General features: G+C 40.8%; 2 protein-coding genes across 4 annotated transcripts in view; one reads left to right on the forward strand and one right to left on the reverse strand.

Moving 5' to 3' along the window:
* The first annotated feature begins 948 nt into the window (after window positions 1-948).
* STAP1 (signal transducing adaptor family member 1) lies at window positions 949-9,272 on the forward strand. 2 transcript variants are annotated; one of them, XM_055797984.1, is made up of 9 exons: window positions 949-1,441; window positions 3,853-3,924; window positions 4,603-4,716; window positions 5,429-5,485; window positions 6,372-6,532; window positions 6,884-7,033; window positions 7,156-7,284; window positions 7,931-8,000; window positions 8,759-9,272. In XM_055797984.1, the coding sequence occupies exons 1-9, from the start codon at window positions 1,304-1,306 to the stop codon at window positions 8,867-8,869; spliced, it is 1,002 nt and encodes a 333-aa protein (XP_055653959.1). In that variant the 5' UTR covers window positions 949-1,303; the 3' UTR covers window positions 8,870-9,272. The 2 variants fall into 2 exon arrangements, with proteins under 2 accessions (XP_055653959.1, XP_005238122.1); XM_005238065.3 differs by lacking the exon at window positions 6,884-7,033 and having other exon boundaries at window positions 1,153-1,441.
* A 2,273-nt stretch (window positions 9,273-11,545) lies between these two features.
* The window catches only part of UBA6 (ubiquitin like modifier activating enzyme 6), a 35,304-nt gene continuing 27,831 nt past the window's right edge, over window positions 11,546-19,018 (reverse strand). For both annotated transcript variants that reach the window (XM_005238028.4, XM_027787715.2), the window contains 4 exons: window positions 18,707-18,834; window positions 17,830-17,917; window positions 17,381-17,475; window positions 11,546-15,097 (listed from right to left, as the gene is read on the reverse strand). In XM_005238028.4, the coding sequence (XP_005238085.2) occupies window positions 14,962-15,097; window positions 17,381-17,475; window positions 17,830-17,917; window positions 18,707-18,834 (447 nt within the window). In that variant the 3' untranslated portion in view covers window positions 11,546-14,961. The remainder of the gene's footprint in view (window positions 15,098-17,380; window positions 17,476-17,829; window positions 17,918-18,706; window positions 18,835-19,018) is intronic.

Raw genomic sequence — 19,018 nt, forward strand, 5'->3', positions numbered from 1 at the left:
TCAGACCCGATACAATTTTAATGCTGCTTTTTATCACACACCGGCAAGCGCGGAACAAAGTGCTGGCTCAGCTTCGCCGGCCTTGCCGGGGCGAAGGTGCAGGCACCCACGTTTGTCAGCTCTCCTGCAGCGTTCAGCAGCTAAGTCGAATTCTGCCATTTAAATGCAATCAACAGAGAACATGTACAAAAAAATCTGCAAAAATCTGAGGACATGTACCTATTCCCAGCCATGTTTAGCGATGACGTGGAGAACTTTCATATGTTAAGGCTGAACCCCTCTTCTGCTAGCATTGCTAGCAGCTGTCTGATCCACCACAGATCACCTTACCAGCTCCTTGCGTGCTCATTACCCACACAAGCACAGCTGTGGAACAGAAAAAGCCATGAAGACATTCAAGAACAACTTCCCCCCCCCTCCTTTTTTTTTTTTTTTTTAATAATCTTTGCTTCGCATTTAGTACCAACCAGCATCAAAACACCAAGTTGGGTCATCCCTATTTTTTCTGACCGCTAAGGGGAAGGCCAGAAACTTGAGTTAAACATCGTGGTTCTGTGAAATTGATGGAAATTTCACCCCTTATTTCATTAGGACCAACATTTTGGTTCCTGAACTACCATCTCCCCTCACAATTTCTTTAAAGGCTTTGGTATATTAGTTCTTTCACAATTAAGAGTCTTCTTCCTACATGCTTGTTGCAAAGCTGATTCATCCTTGCCAGTTATAAACAACGACAGATAGATTGCTTTCCAATGTTACTTTTAATGTCCTGTAATCCCCCTAGCCATTCGCTAAAGAAAAGTTCAACTCTGATAGTCTCAAAATTAATCCACATTCCCAAGGAAGAATTTCAGCACTATTTCAGAGGCAGCTGAGAGCAGGCTCCCCGCTGGCAGCAGCCCATGAGAAGCCGGGTGTTGTAAGCCATAAACCCCAGCTTTTCTGCCATGACCTCCAGGTGACACCCATCACAGTAATGATGCACTTTTGCACCAGCATGCTCATCCATTGAATGCCTCCTCTGGAGTAAACCCGAGAAGCACGCTCTAAAGGCAAAGATCCTTGGAATCCCTTTGGTTTTGTTTCCCCCATGATCATACGCCAAGCAAAAGGTCAGTGGTGTGCACTGACCTAAAAGCAAGTACAGAGACTTCCTCTTCGAGGTGCTGCTTTTCCCCACCTCTCACCAGGCGAGTTCTCTGGCTGAGGCTGGTACAGAGCAGACCGAGAACAACGGGAGCAGAGGTGAAAAAAGAGCACAGCAACAGAGGATATCCAGAAATCCTGCTGAGATACCCAAAGGATGCTGAGAAGCATTAGGGAACAGCCCAAGGAAACTCCTCAGCCAGCCCCTCGGCAAATCTTCCAGGAGAGGCAGAGGATCACTGGTCTGCCTCTGTACTTCCAAGGCTACCTGTCTGTCAGGCACTCAAGATGCCAGGTAAGTCACGCAGTCTCGGGAAGTGGATGTGTTGAAATATTTCTTCAAAACTGTATTTATTGCTGGGAGCTACAGGTTGGAGGAGGGGGGGAGGTGGTGGTGTGGGAATGTTTCTCTGCACTGGCTGACACAAGTGGTTGCACTGAAATCATGCTATCTAGTTATGTCTGTTCATATTACACGGGGGAAGTAAAATAAATTATGTAAGGTGACCATCCATATTTCCAGGATCCCATTATAATTTACTATTACCTACTGAAACATGGATTGAATTTGACTGATTTCATTGCTACCACATGGTGAAAAGCTAATGCAACATTTTTAATACCCAGAGCAAAGTTTGACATCGTTATATTGCTCTGATGTATCCTTTATTTGCTGCAGAACAGTATCTATCCTGAAGATAGATACTTAGGTACCTGCCACCTGAAGTGTATGTGAGATTCTCTACATTTTTTTGTAGTAAGGGCTGATGATTTAACGTATGTGGATGACCTGGAAAAAATAAGATTTTTTTGATTGAAGATAACTATTTAAGATGCAAATCCGTAACATACACAAGCATGTAGGTGTTTACAACAGCATGTACATTCAGAGCATGTCCCTGATCAAACACTGAAAAAGTGTAATCAACTTGATGACAACGGTCTCTGTACTTAAGAGTTACAAAGTCATTTTTACCCTACCTACACTCACATCTCTGTAGGTGCAGAAGCACGGAGTAGAGAAAATGAGTCACGCAGTTCTAAAGGTACATATAATCAAACGACAAAAATAGCGTGGTGGTTCACAGAGGTGCAACTATGTATCACAGAAAACAGGAAATCCCAAGAAACAAAAAACAGACTAATAATCTTACTATTAATTCTTCTGCAGCACTAGAAATTATTCAACACATGGCTTTTCTGTAACTAGCAGAACACCTGCAAGTTTAATAAAGCTCCCTCTTACATTCCTTTACTAATATCCTTTTATGTAAAACCTTTTTTCCCCCCTGAACAATCCCTCCTTCTGAAATGCAGTAACTACCATACTGGAATAACAAAAACTAACAGGGCTGAGCAGTAATATGCAGCTGATCTGAAGAGACTTACGTGGGACTGATGAGGTGTATTATCACTTTTGACAGACCAGCTGGCCCAAGAGAAAAACTTATTCATGGCTTTGAAAACATAAAAAGTGCTCCTGGGCAACTACTCTTACTACATTTCCATAGAGCAGAAAGCCCACTTCAAAAGGTGCAGTTAAAAAATTTCCCATGACATCCAAGCCCCATACCACAGCAAGCATTCGCAACCCTCATTAACTTATCGGTGACAGGTGGTTTGATGAGGACATTTACCTCAACACAACGCTGCAGTGCTCAGAGGTTAGGGACAGAGGCTGAACGCTATAGAGGTTTTACACTAGTAATTTGACAGAAACCACCAGAAAGAAGAGTTAGGAGGAGCTAGCAGGGTAAAGAGCAAGGATCACCTGCAGGATACTCTAGGGAATGTTGTTCACCCTAATTTGTATGACTTATCAGACTATACAAGTTCTTTTCTTTTCTCAGTTTTTGTGTCTTTTAAACCCTGCCAAAAAAAAAAAAAAAAGAAAAAAAAAAAAGCCACCCCAAAAGCAAACAATGAACATGCTGAAAACTAGATCAGTTGCTGGTTTACAGAAGTTGCCTTCCTGTCACATAACAGCTGTAGTTTTCAGGTTATCAAGGGCACATGACAACAGAAAAACCTTTCCCATCACTCTGGCATGACTGCATTAGGGAACAGTTAGAAGTCTCAAACATATTTACCTTGGCACGCCGTTGGTTTACAAACACAACTACACATAATTTAAAGAACGCAGAATACCACTTCAAATGCAAGAAGTCCAGTTAATAGGTCAGACTACTGTCAAGTTCCATGATCATCTCCCTATAGCAAGTAAACTGCCAGGATCAAAATTCATTGCCAATAGGCACTTCAAGAGAACGGCATTCAGAAGATCAGTCTTTACACATGTTCATCTCACACTATTTTCCACTAGTATGATTTTCAAGGAGACCAAGATTTCAAAGTGGCATTTAAAATATATTTTCCTTCCATTACGTATCCCCTTTAAATTGTTTGACGAATTGGCAAATGTGTAAAACATTTAAATAAGTAAATTTTTCTAGTTCCATGCCCAATTAGGACACCAGAAAACAAAGTCTAGAGCCTATATATTTTTCTACCTGTAAAGAATTGTTTACTGAACTTTTTTTTTGCATATACTGCCTGCAAAATAAATACTTGCTCTTTAATGATCTTTAAAACACTGAAAACTAACATATGATGATAGTTTTTTTCTTAGCAGTTCTTTCACTTTCAGAATCTTGAGTGAAGCGAAAAGATCATCTTCACAGACTAACACTTCCTCCTTTCCAACAGGAATTTAGAATGTATTGGACAGAACTCAGAGGAACCATGCTCTTCTTTTATGATGATAAGAAAGCCCCAACAGTGAGTAATGTGCTATCTTTATAACTACACATCTGATTAACTGCATCAGTTATTTACATCAGGTAATCCTTATGTAGTCTCGACACCTCTCAGCACCCTTTCCTCTCTCATCTGTACAGCCCAAACAAATAGTACTGAACATTGTAACAAAGTCTGAGATTAAAAAAAGACAGAATAAAACAAGCCATAGCATATTAATTTGCCTCATAAAAACAAAAAAGGAGTATTTTTTGGCACCTGAGCTCGAAATGTATCCACATTGCTCCATAATTCAGTGAGTGGTCTTCCCTCAGCTGTGCACAAGGGTAAAATTATTGTGTGTAACACAACTTTCCTTTATGCAGCTGAGGAAAAAGTGCTTCATATTATTATGGTGTACTCTGGTTGAGGGTTTAGTCGGAATCACAAAGCAATTACTCAGGGAGGTCTCATGGAATTAATCTATTTGTGATTATGAAGATGAGAAAAATCCAGAAGGTACACTGTTGGTGAGAAGAGTTTCTGTAAGCAGAAGCAAAGGACTGAGCTTTGGCACATTTGTCAGTTAAACTTAACCCAAGTTCTAGCAAAAAAAAAAAGTTTCAATATATTTTCTTCTAAACAAATTCCTTTGGAGAGCTGCTAGATTTTTTGTTGAAAATTACAGCTTGTGCTGTTTCTCTTTTCCCCCCTCCTTAGTACTCACAGAAATTAGATATATCAGCTTTGATCTCGGCAACCAACGTTTCTCCAGATGAAAACGGCTCTGCACAGTTCATCCTGATGCTGTCAAATGGGGAACTAGAACTGAAGGTAAAAAGAGGAAAGCTGTGATTTGTAAGCCACTCAGTACTCTACTCCGTCTCCCACAGCCGTTCAGAGCTCCATTTTGGTGTGACAGTAAGAGCTGCCTTCCTGACCCTAAGCGTGCAGCCTGCAGCCAGGCAGCACCAAAAGGCAGTCATAGAGGGAGGCAGGGCAGAAGAACCCAACACCAGGGAAACCCCTCCTCGAGGCATTAGAACATTTTCTCAGGAGTATCTGAGAATATGAAATTAGGAAAGAACTGAACGAGAAAATATACAAGAGAAACCAGGAAGTATGACACTGACAGGCCCATGTCACCTGTAAAACCAAGGGGATAAAAAACTGACCAGCCCACCATGCAGAAGCCGTACAGGCTGTAGTTCTCAGGGACTGGCTAGGTTTTCTACTCAAGACTCACCTGTCTCCTCAGCATAACCTTCTCCTTTATGATCTAAAACGAAAAGATCCCACAGAGTATATGATCTTTTACCTTCACACCTCCGCCCTCTCCCTCTAATTGGACGTGGAGCACTGGGGAAGTGCAGGGTTTCGGGGTGTGATGTAGCTTGGCAGGGAGCTCATTTCCAGGCATGGTACTTCTAAAAGGGTGAGAGTTATTTGAGGCTTCCACATGACATACCACGTTTTTTCTTTTTCTTTCTTTTTTTTTTTTTTTTGATTGTAGTTGTTCTTACAGTGCCGTTTTCTGTTTTCTCAGGCTAATGACTGTGAACATGGAAAAGAATGGAAGGGTTTTATTCTCACTGTAACAAGGGTATGGAGGAGTTTTATATCTTACTTCATGGCAGAAGTTTCTATAAGGAGGTTTTGTCCTCGTGCATGCCAGAAGTTGGCTTCCACAGGCACAAAGCCTCACTTTGAGGGTGCTCGCACACACTGAACTGTTGGAGGGGTTTGGGTGTTTTTTTGCCTAGGAGAGAAAAATTCAGGCTGATTTAATCCCAGCTTATCTGCAATACACACTCTGTCATATCATCTAGTCAGACACAGTTCTAAAGGAAGGAAAAGACTTCTAGCACAAGTCCATCCCCTGCAGCTATGAAAAAGGGAGCCTGCTCTGAGAGAGACAACTCTCTAGGTCTTTATCATGGGATAAAGACATAACCGAAGAAGTGGCCAAACTGCACACCTGAGAGATTCTCTCAGATCTTTATTTTATTCTACTACTCTTCTTAGTTAAATGCACTTTGGAAATAGCAAGACCCTCTTTGATAATGACCAGTGGAAAAATAAATGGTTTGTTCAAAAATGACTTTACGTTGGCCTAGCTGAATCACTTAAAAAGCTAAGGATGACTGAAATAAGTTAAATTACATTTACACAGCCTTTGGTAGTAGCAAATGTAAAATAATCATTGTGGATTGTTACATCATTCTCACTTCTGTCAATGCACACTTCTAAATCAGCACCGTGGATATCCTTATTTCACTACTCTAAGAAAAACATGTGCAGCATTTTATTCAAAGCAGAGGCGCATCCAAACCTTCCACATTATCACAGCTGCTTAAACCAAGCAGGAAAGAAACGTTTCTGCACAGCAGCTGCACTCAGAAATCAGCTATGATGTGCACACAGAAACAATTGCTCACAATGTTTGTCCACTCTTTCATTTTCTTTTCAATTGCACTGTTTGTTTTCAGCTGTCAGTTCCACCAGATGAGTCATTACTACCTGGGCAACTTGGAAGAATGCATGAAGTGCTACAGAAGGAAAAGAAAAGAAGGATTATGCTTAACAACTGTCCCAGCACATCCTCGAACAGAAAAAGCCCTCCCAGCTGTTCACTGACCACTATACCAGCGTAAGTTCTCACTGAACTATGCAAATGCCAACCTGACTAAAGAGTCTTCCCTTCCTCTTTCAAAGTATTATTTCCATGCAGATGTTCAAAATTCAGCTGTTGTACAAGGGTTGTATAATATTTCAGGAACAAAATCTACCTTAAGGCCTTTATAGATATTTCCTAAGAGAAAAATTACTCCTGCAGCTTTCCAACAATGCCTTTTATTTTTAAAAGGCTGAGTGCAGCATATTGCTATGGTTAAAAAAATCTTTTTGGAAAGCCACAAGTTGGGCTGCCCTTCTGAGAAAATACTGACTACCATGATGAAATCCAGGGTAAGTCCAGGTTACTCCTGCATTTTTTTCCAAGGGTGCAGAAAGTGTCACAGCTGTACGAAAGCTTCACTTTCTCTCCAAGAAGGCCAAGGCACTACTATCCTGAATTATGGTCCTATAGAAGCATAAATCTGCAAGTCCTTCAGATGCCACGCCTCTTGGCAGCTATGGCTACTTACCCTGGGTAAGCCTAGGATTGCGAAGAGGTGCTAGCCTGGTAGACTGTGTCTCTTCACACAGCTCGGAATGATATGGCCATGCCAGCAAAATGCACGTTCATGCTATTTCTCTCTCCCTTCTATGCAGGTGCTTCTATGCAGTATCTCGGCAAGAAGCAATAGAGATGTTAGAAAAGAATCCTTCATGTGGGAATTTGATCCTGCGTCCCAGCAGCGACAGCAAGAACTACGCAATCACTATCCGACGTGAGCTGGAGTAGGTTGATTCCACAATACATTATCCCATTCTTGACTAGTATGCACTGTATTAAAAGCTGAATTCTTAATACCCAGAGTTGACATGTGAAACATTTAGCCTGAAGGCAAGGCATTTTGAAAAAGAAAAAAAAAGAGGCATCAGGGGCAGGCCTGAGACTGATTTCTTGGTTCTCTCCTTCAAAGCCAGTTAGATTAAACAAAAAAGCAATAAAGAACAGCCAGCAAAAGCCCATTTCCTTGAGTAAATGGGCTTCCCCTGTTTGCCATAAAACCCTATTCAGTTTAAGAAATCATCACGCAGAATGAAAACAGAACAATCTGTACCCCTTTGCCAAATGAAGAAGGAAAAATGAGACAAGTATTTTCAAACAGTAGCTTAGTCTGAAAACACACTATACTTCAACTGAATTGCCATGATTTAACTTTTGCAGAGCTTCAGAACAAGAGGTGCCTGAGACACCAGGAATGACATTTGCAATTCTTAGTGTTTCTAATCTAAAATAGGAAAAAAGAAACCCTGCCACACACCATCAATAAGCTCTGGGAATATTACAAAGTACACTGATTGCTCCTGCAAAGGAGTTTATAATTACAATACATCAAGAAGTATTTTAAGCAGCATATCAACTTTAATTTTCTTTCAGGGCGCCACACTTAAAGCACTACAAAGTGATTTCCAAAGGAACAAGTTACTTTGTCGAATTGGAAAGACAGGTAAGCGAGCAATTCCCTTGTTGAAGAATCTTAAGCAGATATAAGAAGTACTACTTTGCAGAAAATTAGAAAAGCTTTAGTAAATTCCTAACTATCACTTGTAAGTCAAAGTAAAGCATGCAGCGAGTTCACCTCTCGTTTGTCTAACCTAAATCTCAAAAAGCAAGTTACCTTTTAAGATCTAGAAAAGTAGGGCACCCTACACACACATCAGTATCTTCTCCCTAACAAAATTAAAGTGAAACCACTCACAAACACCCAAGATTGCTTAATTATTTTTTTAAAAAAATTCAAGCTTCAGTACTAAGTCTGAAAACTCTGAGAAATAAAATTAACTGAATTGAAGTGTAATCAAGGCTGTATGGACCCTGTTATTTGGTTTAAAACTGTTCTCTTCCACTTTTCTTGGACATGCTTAACTCGTGGCCCAAGAAACATCCTATTGGTTTGAAAAAGCATCTGCCGAATGAGCACCAGCAGTCATTGAAGAGCGCAGAAAGTAATCTCTCTTTTGGTTTGTTTACTCACTTGATAGAAGGGAAGGAAGGGTCAAAATGTGACCATAGATTGCAGAGGGCTGCCCTAGACCTCACTGCATCCAAATGCTGGATGTAAATACAGTATCAGTTGTTTGGGAAACTTTGCCTAGCTATCCCAGCCTGCCAGCATGGTTTTGAAAATGTATTCTCAACACATGTAGCATATTTTATTTGATGGGGTTTTTCATTTGGTGTTTTTTTGTTTGCCTTGGGGAACAGGTGACACTCCCAAGCCTTCAGGATGTTGTCAATTACTTTGTGACCCAAACCCAAGGGAACCTGAAGCCATTTGTCATACAGATGCACACTGCAGAGGACCCAGTGTTATGAAAGCAAGCTGGTTGCTGAAGGTGCACACAGGAACGGCCCTGCTAAAAAAAAAAGAAATATAAGGGGCACAAGAAGCAGCACAGGAATTCCACACCATTGGAGATAAACAGAAGGCATTCCCCAAGCTACTCTTTCTGAATTTCTAGAACAGCTCTGTTGGCCCTAAACCAAGAATGTGATACAGCTTCTCCCAGGGAAACTTCTGAGATTTGGGGAGGGCAAATAACCCCAATTCCTCTAGATTAAATGTGGAAAAAGAAAAAAAAAGAGTGGGAAAAGAGGAGACATTGCCCCTGCAAAATGCAATGGGGAAATATTATATTGAAAATAGCCAGACAGTGTTTGTGCGCTCAATTCTGTCACTGGCTCGCAGTGCAATAAATTCTTTGCATTAAAAACCCCATTTCTTGTCTATTCACTTGTAACAGTATCGGTGCCCTTTGTGACATCCCACAGAGACAGCAGGGATGCCTCACCTCTGCTGGGGCTTTGAGCACTGCCAGAGAGTTGCAATACAGACCAAAAAGCAGAAAATACAAGTCTGGGTAGCTTAAACCGGAGGTTCCTGGTTCTCTGCAAGGTCATGCAACACTTACAGGACCTGGAACGTCCCAAGTAAGGCAGCTGGGGCATTCCCCATGTTATGCAACTGACAAAGGGCATAAATTCAAGCAAATTGAGGTATCTCCTCCCCAGCTGAACATTCCCACCCCTTCTACACACCAGCAGGGATGTTCATCAAACCCTGCCATGAACTACTTCAGGAAACTAACAAAAATAAGTTAGTGCCCTTGTTGGTCAAGCTATCTGAACTACCTTCTCCATGGGCTGGGACAAGCCCCAGCGAGTGCAAAAGGAGGACAAAACTGCACAGCTAGTAAGGAGGGAAGACAGCAGGGCACCAAGAGCCCCGCTGATCATACCAAACAGCTGGGGAACCCCACCAAACCTTAGGCACAGCATCCATTTTCTTGGAAACTGGGGATCTGGCCTTCAAAACAAGCCAGCTAAGTCATCAGCAGTAGGATCCAAATTTAATATTTTTAGCCTCCAAGTTCAGCCAGGCAGCTGGATTGAATTAAGAGTTTATAGGATGGGTACCCACTGCCGAGCTATGCTCCTTCATAGTTAGCGCAGATGACTGGCGATGAGAGACTGGACGCTGTTTGATGCAAACAAATGTCAATTTATTGTACAGAAGCACGAGTTTATATATACTTTCAGAAGCTGCGCATTTTAAACAGACTGGTTCTTGAAGCTAAGCATTGCATACTAGGCAATCCCTGATTGGTGGTTAAGTACCAGCAATTAACAGCAAGGTGTTACCTCGCCATCCTTGCCGCCATCCATCCCCCACTCCCCTATCCTCTCTCAGCATGACTCATCATGTTAATTGCTGTGTCTGAATAGACACTCCTTGTCCTCCCAGGGTTCGTGACCTACAAGCTCGAGCACATTCCCCTCAGCTAACCGATTGCCACGCATGGTCCTAATTTCCAGCCCGCTCCTGTAGGTGACTAGCTCCAGAGCCTGACTTATTTCTTTAAAAAAATCCCAACCAATTAAACCACACCTCTTCTCTGACAGTGGTGGAGAAGCATGCACAAAATTCAGCTGGAGACAACTATGATCTAGGTACTGAAGCAGCTAGCGCCTTCTCTACACAAACAGAAAGCGCTCTATGTAGAGTTGCTCTTATTTCCGCACCAAGATTGATCGTCATATTCCTTTGGTACCAGCTGGGAATCACAAATTAATTACTACTTGTTTCAAGTATTATGGAAGTCAGTCAAGGCTTGGGAAGGTTATTTTTAAAAGAATGCCCATGTGTTTCCAAATAATAGATTATGTGTGACCATATGAAGGCACACGCACTGTATTTATGAAAGTACAACATAACAGGAGATACTAGCATATCTTTCCATGAAAATACTTAAGATCACTCTGTGAAGATGGTGCTGCTTCACTTTGTGATGATGCATCAGGTTAGAGCTACAGCTTTTCCTCGGTCTGAAATTGAAACTTGTGTGTTGCTTTGAGAAGTGGGTACTTAATAGTTCTTCACTGTATCTCACTTTGCCATGCAAAGATGAAGCAAGACAGTTCTGCTGGTGTTATCAGTGCTGTAACTCATGACACCTTTAAGCATGAGCCTCAATAAGCTTTCTGCAGCACAGATAAACACCCATGCTAGCTACTTCATCAATCCCACAAAGGATACCAAAAGACACGTTTACTAAACTAAAAGCTATCTATCTGGTCAAAACTTACCAACCTTTGGCCAAAGGTTTAGAGTGCTGCACTGCACTGCAGCAGAGTATGCTTTCTGTAACTGCCAAACAGGAGATAATTAACAGGGATTGATAAACCTTTCACGCTAATAAGCCAGTTGCATTTGACTGAAATTCAATTCTTTTCTTCATGCAACTGGTCTATAGCCACACTGTTTCAAAGACACAAGGAAACATTAAGAACATCAACATCTGAAGTCTTCACTTATGTCTGATGCAAGACAGACAGACAGACAGACAAACTCTCTGCCTAGTTCAAAACCATGATATTTCAGGACATGAGATGATGTGATGTGACAGGATTTCTGCATTCACAAAGGCCTAGATGGTGCCCAAGTTGTTCTTTCTACGTAGTCATTCTTCTTGAATAGCACTTTTTTTTAAAAAATAAACATTCACATATTCACCATACATAGGAAAAGGGTGGGGAAAGAGTTGGAAATGTGTACTTTCTACTCCTTGTATAGGTAAAGCCCTAAATACATCAGATCTGCCAAAACAGTCTTGTTAACAGTAGCATGATCTTCACACAGAATCCTCACCACTCCTAGCATTAAAGCAGGGGTCCTCAAACTTTTTAACCAGGGGCCCAGCGTGCGGGTGAAGTGGCAGGAAGCCATCTGCGGCTGCTTGGTTTCCCCCCAACCCCCGGCAGGGCAGGGGGGTCTGTAAATACCGGGGGCCGGATTGAGGACCCTGGGGGGCTGTATCCAGCCCGCGGGCCGTAGTTCGAGGACCCCTGCATTACAGGAACAAGGAGATTAACCACAGAGAACTGCTGAGCTGCTAAATGCCTTGTTTTGCACGCAACTATCAAGAATGCGAGAAATTAAGGGAATGGTAGGTAAATACGAGCAAACTGTGAGAAAGCAGTTGAGTGAGAAAAGGTCTTTAATACTGATGTAAAACTTCATCTCTGCAAGTCAGCTGCTCTTTGGAAGAATACATTTTGAACGAAAGCTATTCAAAGTGTTCTAGTGGGAAGATAATTCTTCACTGCTGCAGAGAGATAGCTAGCTTTAGCTGCTCCACAGGAATAGAGTATCCAACAGTCCTAGACACACAGGCTTTCATTGCAATAATTTAAAAAAAAAGAAAAAAAGCAGTTCTCAGATTCCAGGTAGTGTTACAAGCCTCTGCACTGCTAGCACTGGAAGTGACAACGCTGGAGATCTGGAAGACCAGCATCCTGAAATTCACTTGCATGGTTAGACTGAGCCCTTTTAGTGTGATCATGCTAAGCACTTCCTGAGACTTTAAATAAAAAAGCAGCAACAGATTGAGAAATGGGCTGTATCAAACACAAATTCACACTGAATCAGCTCTCCACTCTGCACAACTATCAATATAAATACATTAATTCTCCATATCGGCAATTCAGAAAGTTTTAAAACCACGAAAAACAATTTTAATGAGCCTCTTGACATGCACAGTTCTTCCATATAAAGTCCTCCTTTAGGTTAGTACTTGGAAGATTTTACCTAGGTTAACTTTTATCCAGAAAATGTTAAAGGTTTGTTACTATCTAGGAGCCACTGTACATTTTCCATTTTTCTATCAGCAACTATTTAACTGAGCAGAACCTAGCCATAGAACAGACATCCATCCAACAGGCACACACAATAACAGCAGTACGGGAATTCAGCCATGTCTGTAAATTCTGGCTGCAATCCCCGACAACCTCAACCTGGACTTTTCTGACAAGGTCTCACAAAGCTGTATGCATTGTCATTAATAAAAGCCATTCCATTAATTATATCTAAAAATTTACTTTAAACCCTGAGGACTGTCAGATGGCATTCTAGCAAAATACTGAGACTTTACTATTTTTATATGCTACTTACTTTGAAAGCATAAGCATCATGTTAACACCATGCCAACGTGCCAGAGTGTACTTACTGAAAGTTTCATTTGTTTCCCAGCCTCCAGCTGTGAGAGGTGACGGTGCTTTTGATTTGACCTAAACCTCTAAGTGATCCTTAGCACTAATTCATGATTTCAGTTGAGAGTTCAGATTCTAATATTGCCACAGTGAAATACATTTTAGTTGTTATTTACAAGTGGAAACTTACTGTCTGCTTGTGCCTTATCTGCACTCTAAATGCAGTCAGCTTTTCTCACGTTTCAAAAAGTTTCTCTAAAAGTTCTTAAAAAAATGAAATAAGTTAGATAGTTTAAAAAGCAGTGTTATTTATCTCAAAAATTATATCTATAAACTAGACTGTAAAATTATATACACCTTGCAGAAGATATCCCACATGTACAACTAAATCCCAAATATTGGAATAATTGTGTTGATTCCAGCTATCTGTTCCATACATCTTGGTGATCAAGTTCCCAGCCTAACAGCTGTTAGTCCTGACTACAACTAAGAAGGTAAAAAAGGGAGGTGAAATTCCTGACCAATAATATTCATTACATATGAAGATAACCCTAAAGCTTAATAAATTATGATAGAGGATAAACAACTAAGTAGCCAATAGTTTTCACAACAGCTGCAGGAGATAATGTGCAATTTCTAAAGCTTAAACACATTAAAAGTTTTCCAGTTCACAGGTTTTTATTCAAACCTCACTTCACTCTACCATCATCATCGGGAGAAAAAGAACTACCAACTCAACTATCCAGTGCTTAAATGACAGAGAAAATAAGGTGGTGTCATGGCTGTTTCTGTAACATACCTCTGACTCACCACAGCAGCAAAGCTAGTCCCTAATTATTTCTGATCAAGCAAATGCTTTATACTTAGATATCCTAGTGACTGACTGATGATAACAAAAACCTCAGTGTTCAGTGCAACTCCCAACTTGTGCTGTGGAAAGGTGTACACAGCACAACCATCCACTGTAAGGAAATAGCGTTAGGAAGTACCAAAAGGAGCAGCTGAAGAAACAGTGTTTGCTGTGACAAACCTCCAGAGCCATTTGCTTTTTCCTCTTTGAAAGTCATCATTTGCTACAGTGTTTATAATTTGGTGAGGGCAGAAAGGCTCAACCACACCAAACATCATCTCTCTCATGAAGACAAACTTTTATTGTTGAAAGTGTTAACTCAGCTCTCTGATAGGTTTTCCACTTTCTCCATATTGCAGTATTTCCCAAAGAACAGTCTTAGTGCAGATAACCAATTCCAGCTCTCTTGACTTCGAGGGAGCTGTGACAACACACCTAGTCAAGACCTGCCCCCCTATGCTTCCATGTTGAAACTGATGTAAGATAGCTGCTCTGACACATCAGCACCACTGTTTAGAAGACAGCACCAACCCCACAATAAAGCAGCTCGTCTGCTTTTAAGTGGGAGTTTAAACCTTTTAGATGGATTAAATCTCACATGTAGATAGCAAGTATGAAATTCATTTTTGAGAATTAAGTAACATATGAAATGGATCTGAGATGTTCTTAGAACACCAGGAGTACAATAAAATGGCAATTGCCCCATTTTTTGCACTCTTCTATAAGCAGCGCCTAATTTGCACATAGTGACCATTTGTTAGGTCCACCATTCTTCTTGCTTTCTTCAGTTTCCCACAAATCAATACTAATCTAGTCTTTAAGGTAAGGACTGTACTGGACATTCCATCTCATGGAGTGACCACCCTCCTTTGAGCAAACAGCTTTGAAGAAAACAGGAGCAGATGAAACACAAATCCAGTTTGTCTTCAGTGCAAAGCCACTGATTCTCACCATTTGTTTTAATTAAGGCTTCACCAAAAAGAAATATATAGTACCATCTTTAATAGCTGAAAATTAGCACACTCCTTTCAGAACAAATGGTCCGGGAGCGACTTTTGTGTCTCTACCATCAATTGTCTTCCTGAACAAAGTAGTATCTCACTGGCGGCCCTGGCAAATCTTCCTCTCCATCTGTTTCTGGAGCAAACGATACTGTCAAATCCACATACTTCTTATCAGCTGATGGTTTCACAAGCTTTTGCATCCTACAAGAAAATGAAGAACAGTTTGTTAACGTACCAGAAGGAGAGTTGGCAGTGAGAATTCAGGGCCAGAGTAGGATGAGCTTCACTGCCAGCAATGAAGCCCAACATACTAGAAACCAGCATGGAGAATAAGCCACCTTTTAATTTTGACACAAAAGCTGTTCTTCAACCATACAGCAAATGGTATGTCCTTTTCTTGATAGTCTTAGCCCATTAGTGAGGTATTACATTGTTCATTAACCAGTGCTCGGTACAAAAAAGAAGAGAAAATGACCAGTTTTTGATGGGATTCCTCAATGATGTAATTTCTTTTTGGCATCCTACTGAGGTACAAGGCAAAGTTACCTTTCTATGCAGAATTTTGGTCCATGAGGTAGAGTAAGTTCTCAGTCTACCAATAACATCTGGCTTTAATATATTATTAGGGAGAACCACTCCAGTGCAGACACTAGATACACAGTTCTGATGGAAAGTAGTTCTACTGGAGTTAAGACTTGTTGAGTTCTTGAATTTCAAAGGCGAATAGCAATAAGGGGGGAAAAACAGCCAGGGTCCGGGACTTCTTCCTTCATGACCACAAAGTAAATTTAAACTAGGTAAGCATGTCATGTCTTAGTGCAACTTCCTCACCTTTGCTCTCCACAGCCTCAAAAGCTACAGCTATTGCTGGAAGTTGCACAATAAATTACTGAAGTAGAAGGTCAAGCAACTTCACTTTAATTACGTATCTTTGAATATCAAAATTATTTTCTTGCCAGCTCTGAGCCCTAGTTCATGAAGCTAGCTCAAAAGCTAGGAGGCTGGGGGACAGTCCCTCATTTCTATTCCTCACAGATCACTCAGCCAGAAGGGAAATTCTCCTCTAAAAGCCGCCTTCCCCAAAGTACTTGTTCCCTTGGAAGAATACAAAGCATAGCCTCTTCTCAGTAGAGATACTGAGGTCATACCCATTTGCATAAGGAAGCCCCAAGGTACAGAGGAAGGCAGATAAATATGTCTCTAAAACTTGCTTTAAAGGAGTATGTTACCAGTCAATGCTGTAATTCTGAAATGAAGAGTCTTGCAATTTTTGTCATATTACAGCAAGAGAAAGAATTTTAAAACCTTAAGAAAAACCACAAAAGCAGGACCAGAGTTTGCTGCGCAAGTATCTTGTAAAGCTTTTGGAACTGTCTGTAACAGAACCCCAAGTTGCTGTAATTACATGGAAAGCTTGAACTGAGTCTCAGGGTAATACGAAAACCTGATATTCTCAAGAAGGCAGCTTCACACCATGTCTTTGACTTCATTACACACCCTACTCATTGAAAATTATTTATAGAGCTGTAAGAGAAGGAACGTAAACAACTTATTCTGAGACAGGCTGTAAATTCACATCTTAGTATGCCAGACACTCACAACGCAGTACCAACTTAAGAGGCTCTTCTCTCCCTGGAAGTTTGAAGTAGCTTGCCCACAACATAAACTACTTTGCCTGACATCACCTACTGGCAGATCCTTGAAAGAGTACTGATCAAATGCATCTACTTGCTCTAGCAAAGCCTGTGAGCACTGACCAGCATATACTTCATCGGAGCTGTGAGGAACAAATTTTGAGTTAAAGGAGTTCAATCAACATATAAGGTAGAATTAAACCACACGAGACCTGACTGTTACTTTGCAAAGGCCCATCAGTCAAAAACCAATGCCCTGCCCGCCCCTACACCCTCCCACACTTCCACTTTGTTATACCCCAACCTCCTGTCACAAAGCACTACTGCAAAGCCTTGTGAATGTCATTTCTAAAAGGGCTAAAGTGAGCTAGAATCTCAAGGAATTACTATGAACTAAACAGACTTCCAGAAATCTCAATCTGCAACCAATACATTAAGTCCTTCCCAAGTAAGTGTTCTCATTCTTTCAGAGCTAAGTTGCTAAATATCACCATTAGTCTTAAACCAGATTAAAAAGGTTCGATTAGCCTTGTTCTGCTTGAACCACGGTACATTCTTTCCCCCCCCAAAAAAACTTACTGTCAGACCTCTTTGGGTTTCTCATTCTGGCATTCATCAGTGAGAGCAGCATTTTGCAAGTCTCCTGTCCTCACCACAGAAGTTAATTCACTTTGTCCCCCCACACCCCGTCCCCCCAAAGGAAGATATTGCCTTTTTTCTTTCCCAAATATTAATGGCTAGCAACCACTTCAAAAGAGAACACTGCTGTCAGACACACGACCTTATGCCACAACCTGTGAACATCATTCATACACGCACTTGCCTCTGTCCATTTTCCAGTTATACTTACGTCAGCTTTAGTCTTTTAATATGGCCAGGCATCACAGGAACATACAGCATTTTGACTCCCTGTACAACCATAGTTGGTTCAATTCCATATTTCTCCTAGAATTCACAAATTAAAACTTACTAAACAACTAGGACAGCTGCACAAGCGAGCAGTTGCTCCTAATACTACAAATAATTATTCAAAACCACAGGATTCCAACCAAAAAAATTGCTAATGCATGGACATTGGCAGAATTTTATTTTATTACAATACATTTGAGTTAATTGAATTAACAGTTTGAAAATAGGCTTGGACACGTTTACGTAGAGACATTCCCATTGACACTAATTCTTTCTAGAATTACTCTGGTTTGAGCAATAACTTGATTAACAAAGCCCCAAACCAACAACCCAAACCAATAAAAACCTTTCCTCTCATCTTGTATTAACCCAGTACAGCAGATAACTTACTCTGACAGCATTTATGAAGTCCAACAGAGTAAAATCCTCTTTCCCATAAATTGTCCATCTGTCCCAGATTGTAAATGATATCCCATTTCTGTTTTAAATAAAGAAAGGTTGTTTGTTACTTTAGAATGTGAACTCAGACACTTCCTTTAAACATGTACTGGAGAACTACTATGTCTCATAGCAATTTGCTGGTTCACCTTGAGCAAAAATCTCTTTCCTCTCTGCTGCCATTTCCCCAGCCCTCTGACCTGGCTAAGCACACAACACAGGAAGAACTGTGAGCAAACACGGTATCTGGCAGTGAACTTACTGAGTTTTCAGACCTGCTGAAAAATAGCTCTGTATTGACTAAGATGCAGAAGTGTCTCCAGTCCGTGCTGACAGGATGTTTATTAATAACCATGCTGCACATCTAACATCTAGATTTTTAAAGTCTCCCTAGCAACAGCTTCCACTGAAAACAAAAGCAAGCCCTTAAAACCACTATTTTTAAAATTAGGACAGAAAAGTATGTGCTGCATTCTCCAAACAGGAAGTTCTTGAGCAATGCATTATGGGACACCCTTGGCAGTAGTAAGAATATCACTTACATCTTTAGCAGTACATAGTAAATAGATAATACAGTTTGATAACAAGCATTAAGCGACTCATGATCTTCCAAGTTTAAAGAACAAAAAGAAAAAACAACCTCGAAAATCTGTAACGTTTAATTGGAGTACAACCATGAACTGTGTTTCCATCATAGTTCTGCTACGCAAGCACACAAGGCCTTCATCTGGTTATCTGGATTTAGTAACTGTACAGACTTCACACTTCTTGTAATGGCTCACCAAGTTCTGATTTCCAAGTACTGCCCTTCTGCTATTGTCCTTCCTACCTGATTTCCGTTCTTCTTACTTCAGCAGTTTCTGTAAAGACCATTATGGGAATGGCTAGGTTCAGAAAACAGTTCTTGTACGCCTCAGCTGGGTAACCACCCACAACTTTGATGAGTTCTAGTGCAACCTGCAGTAAATAAGATACCCACACTTCCATGAGACCAAACACAGGTTTTAGGTACTATGCTATCAACACTCATTTAGTTAAGAGACCAGCAGCTAGAGAGTATCTCATTAATGAGATCAGCCTTTGTCCAATTGGCAGAGTAAATCACAGCTGGAAATGCAAGCCAATATGCCACAGAAATAAG

Source organism: Falco peregrinus, chromosome 2 (assembly GCF_023634155.1).
Source record: "Falco peregrinus isolate bFalPer1 chromosome 2, bFalPer1.pri, whole genome shotgun sequence".
Taxonomy (NCBI): domain Eukaryota; kingdom Metazoa; phylum Chordata; class Aves; order Falconiformes; family Falconidae; genus Falco; species Falco peregrinus.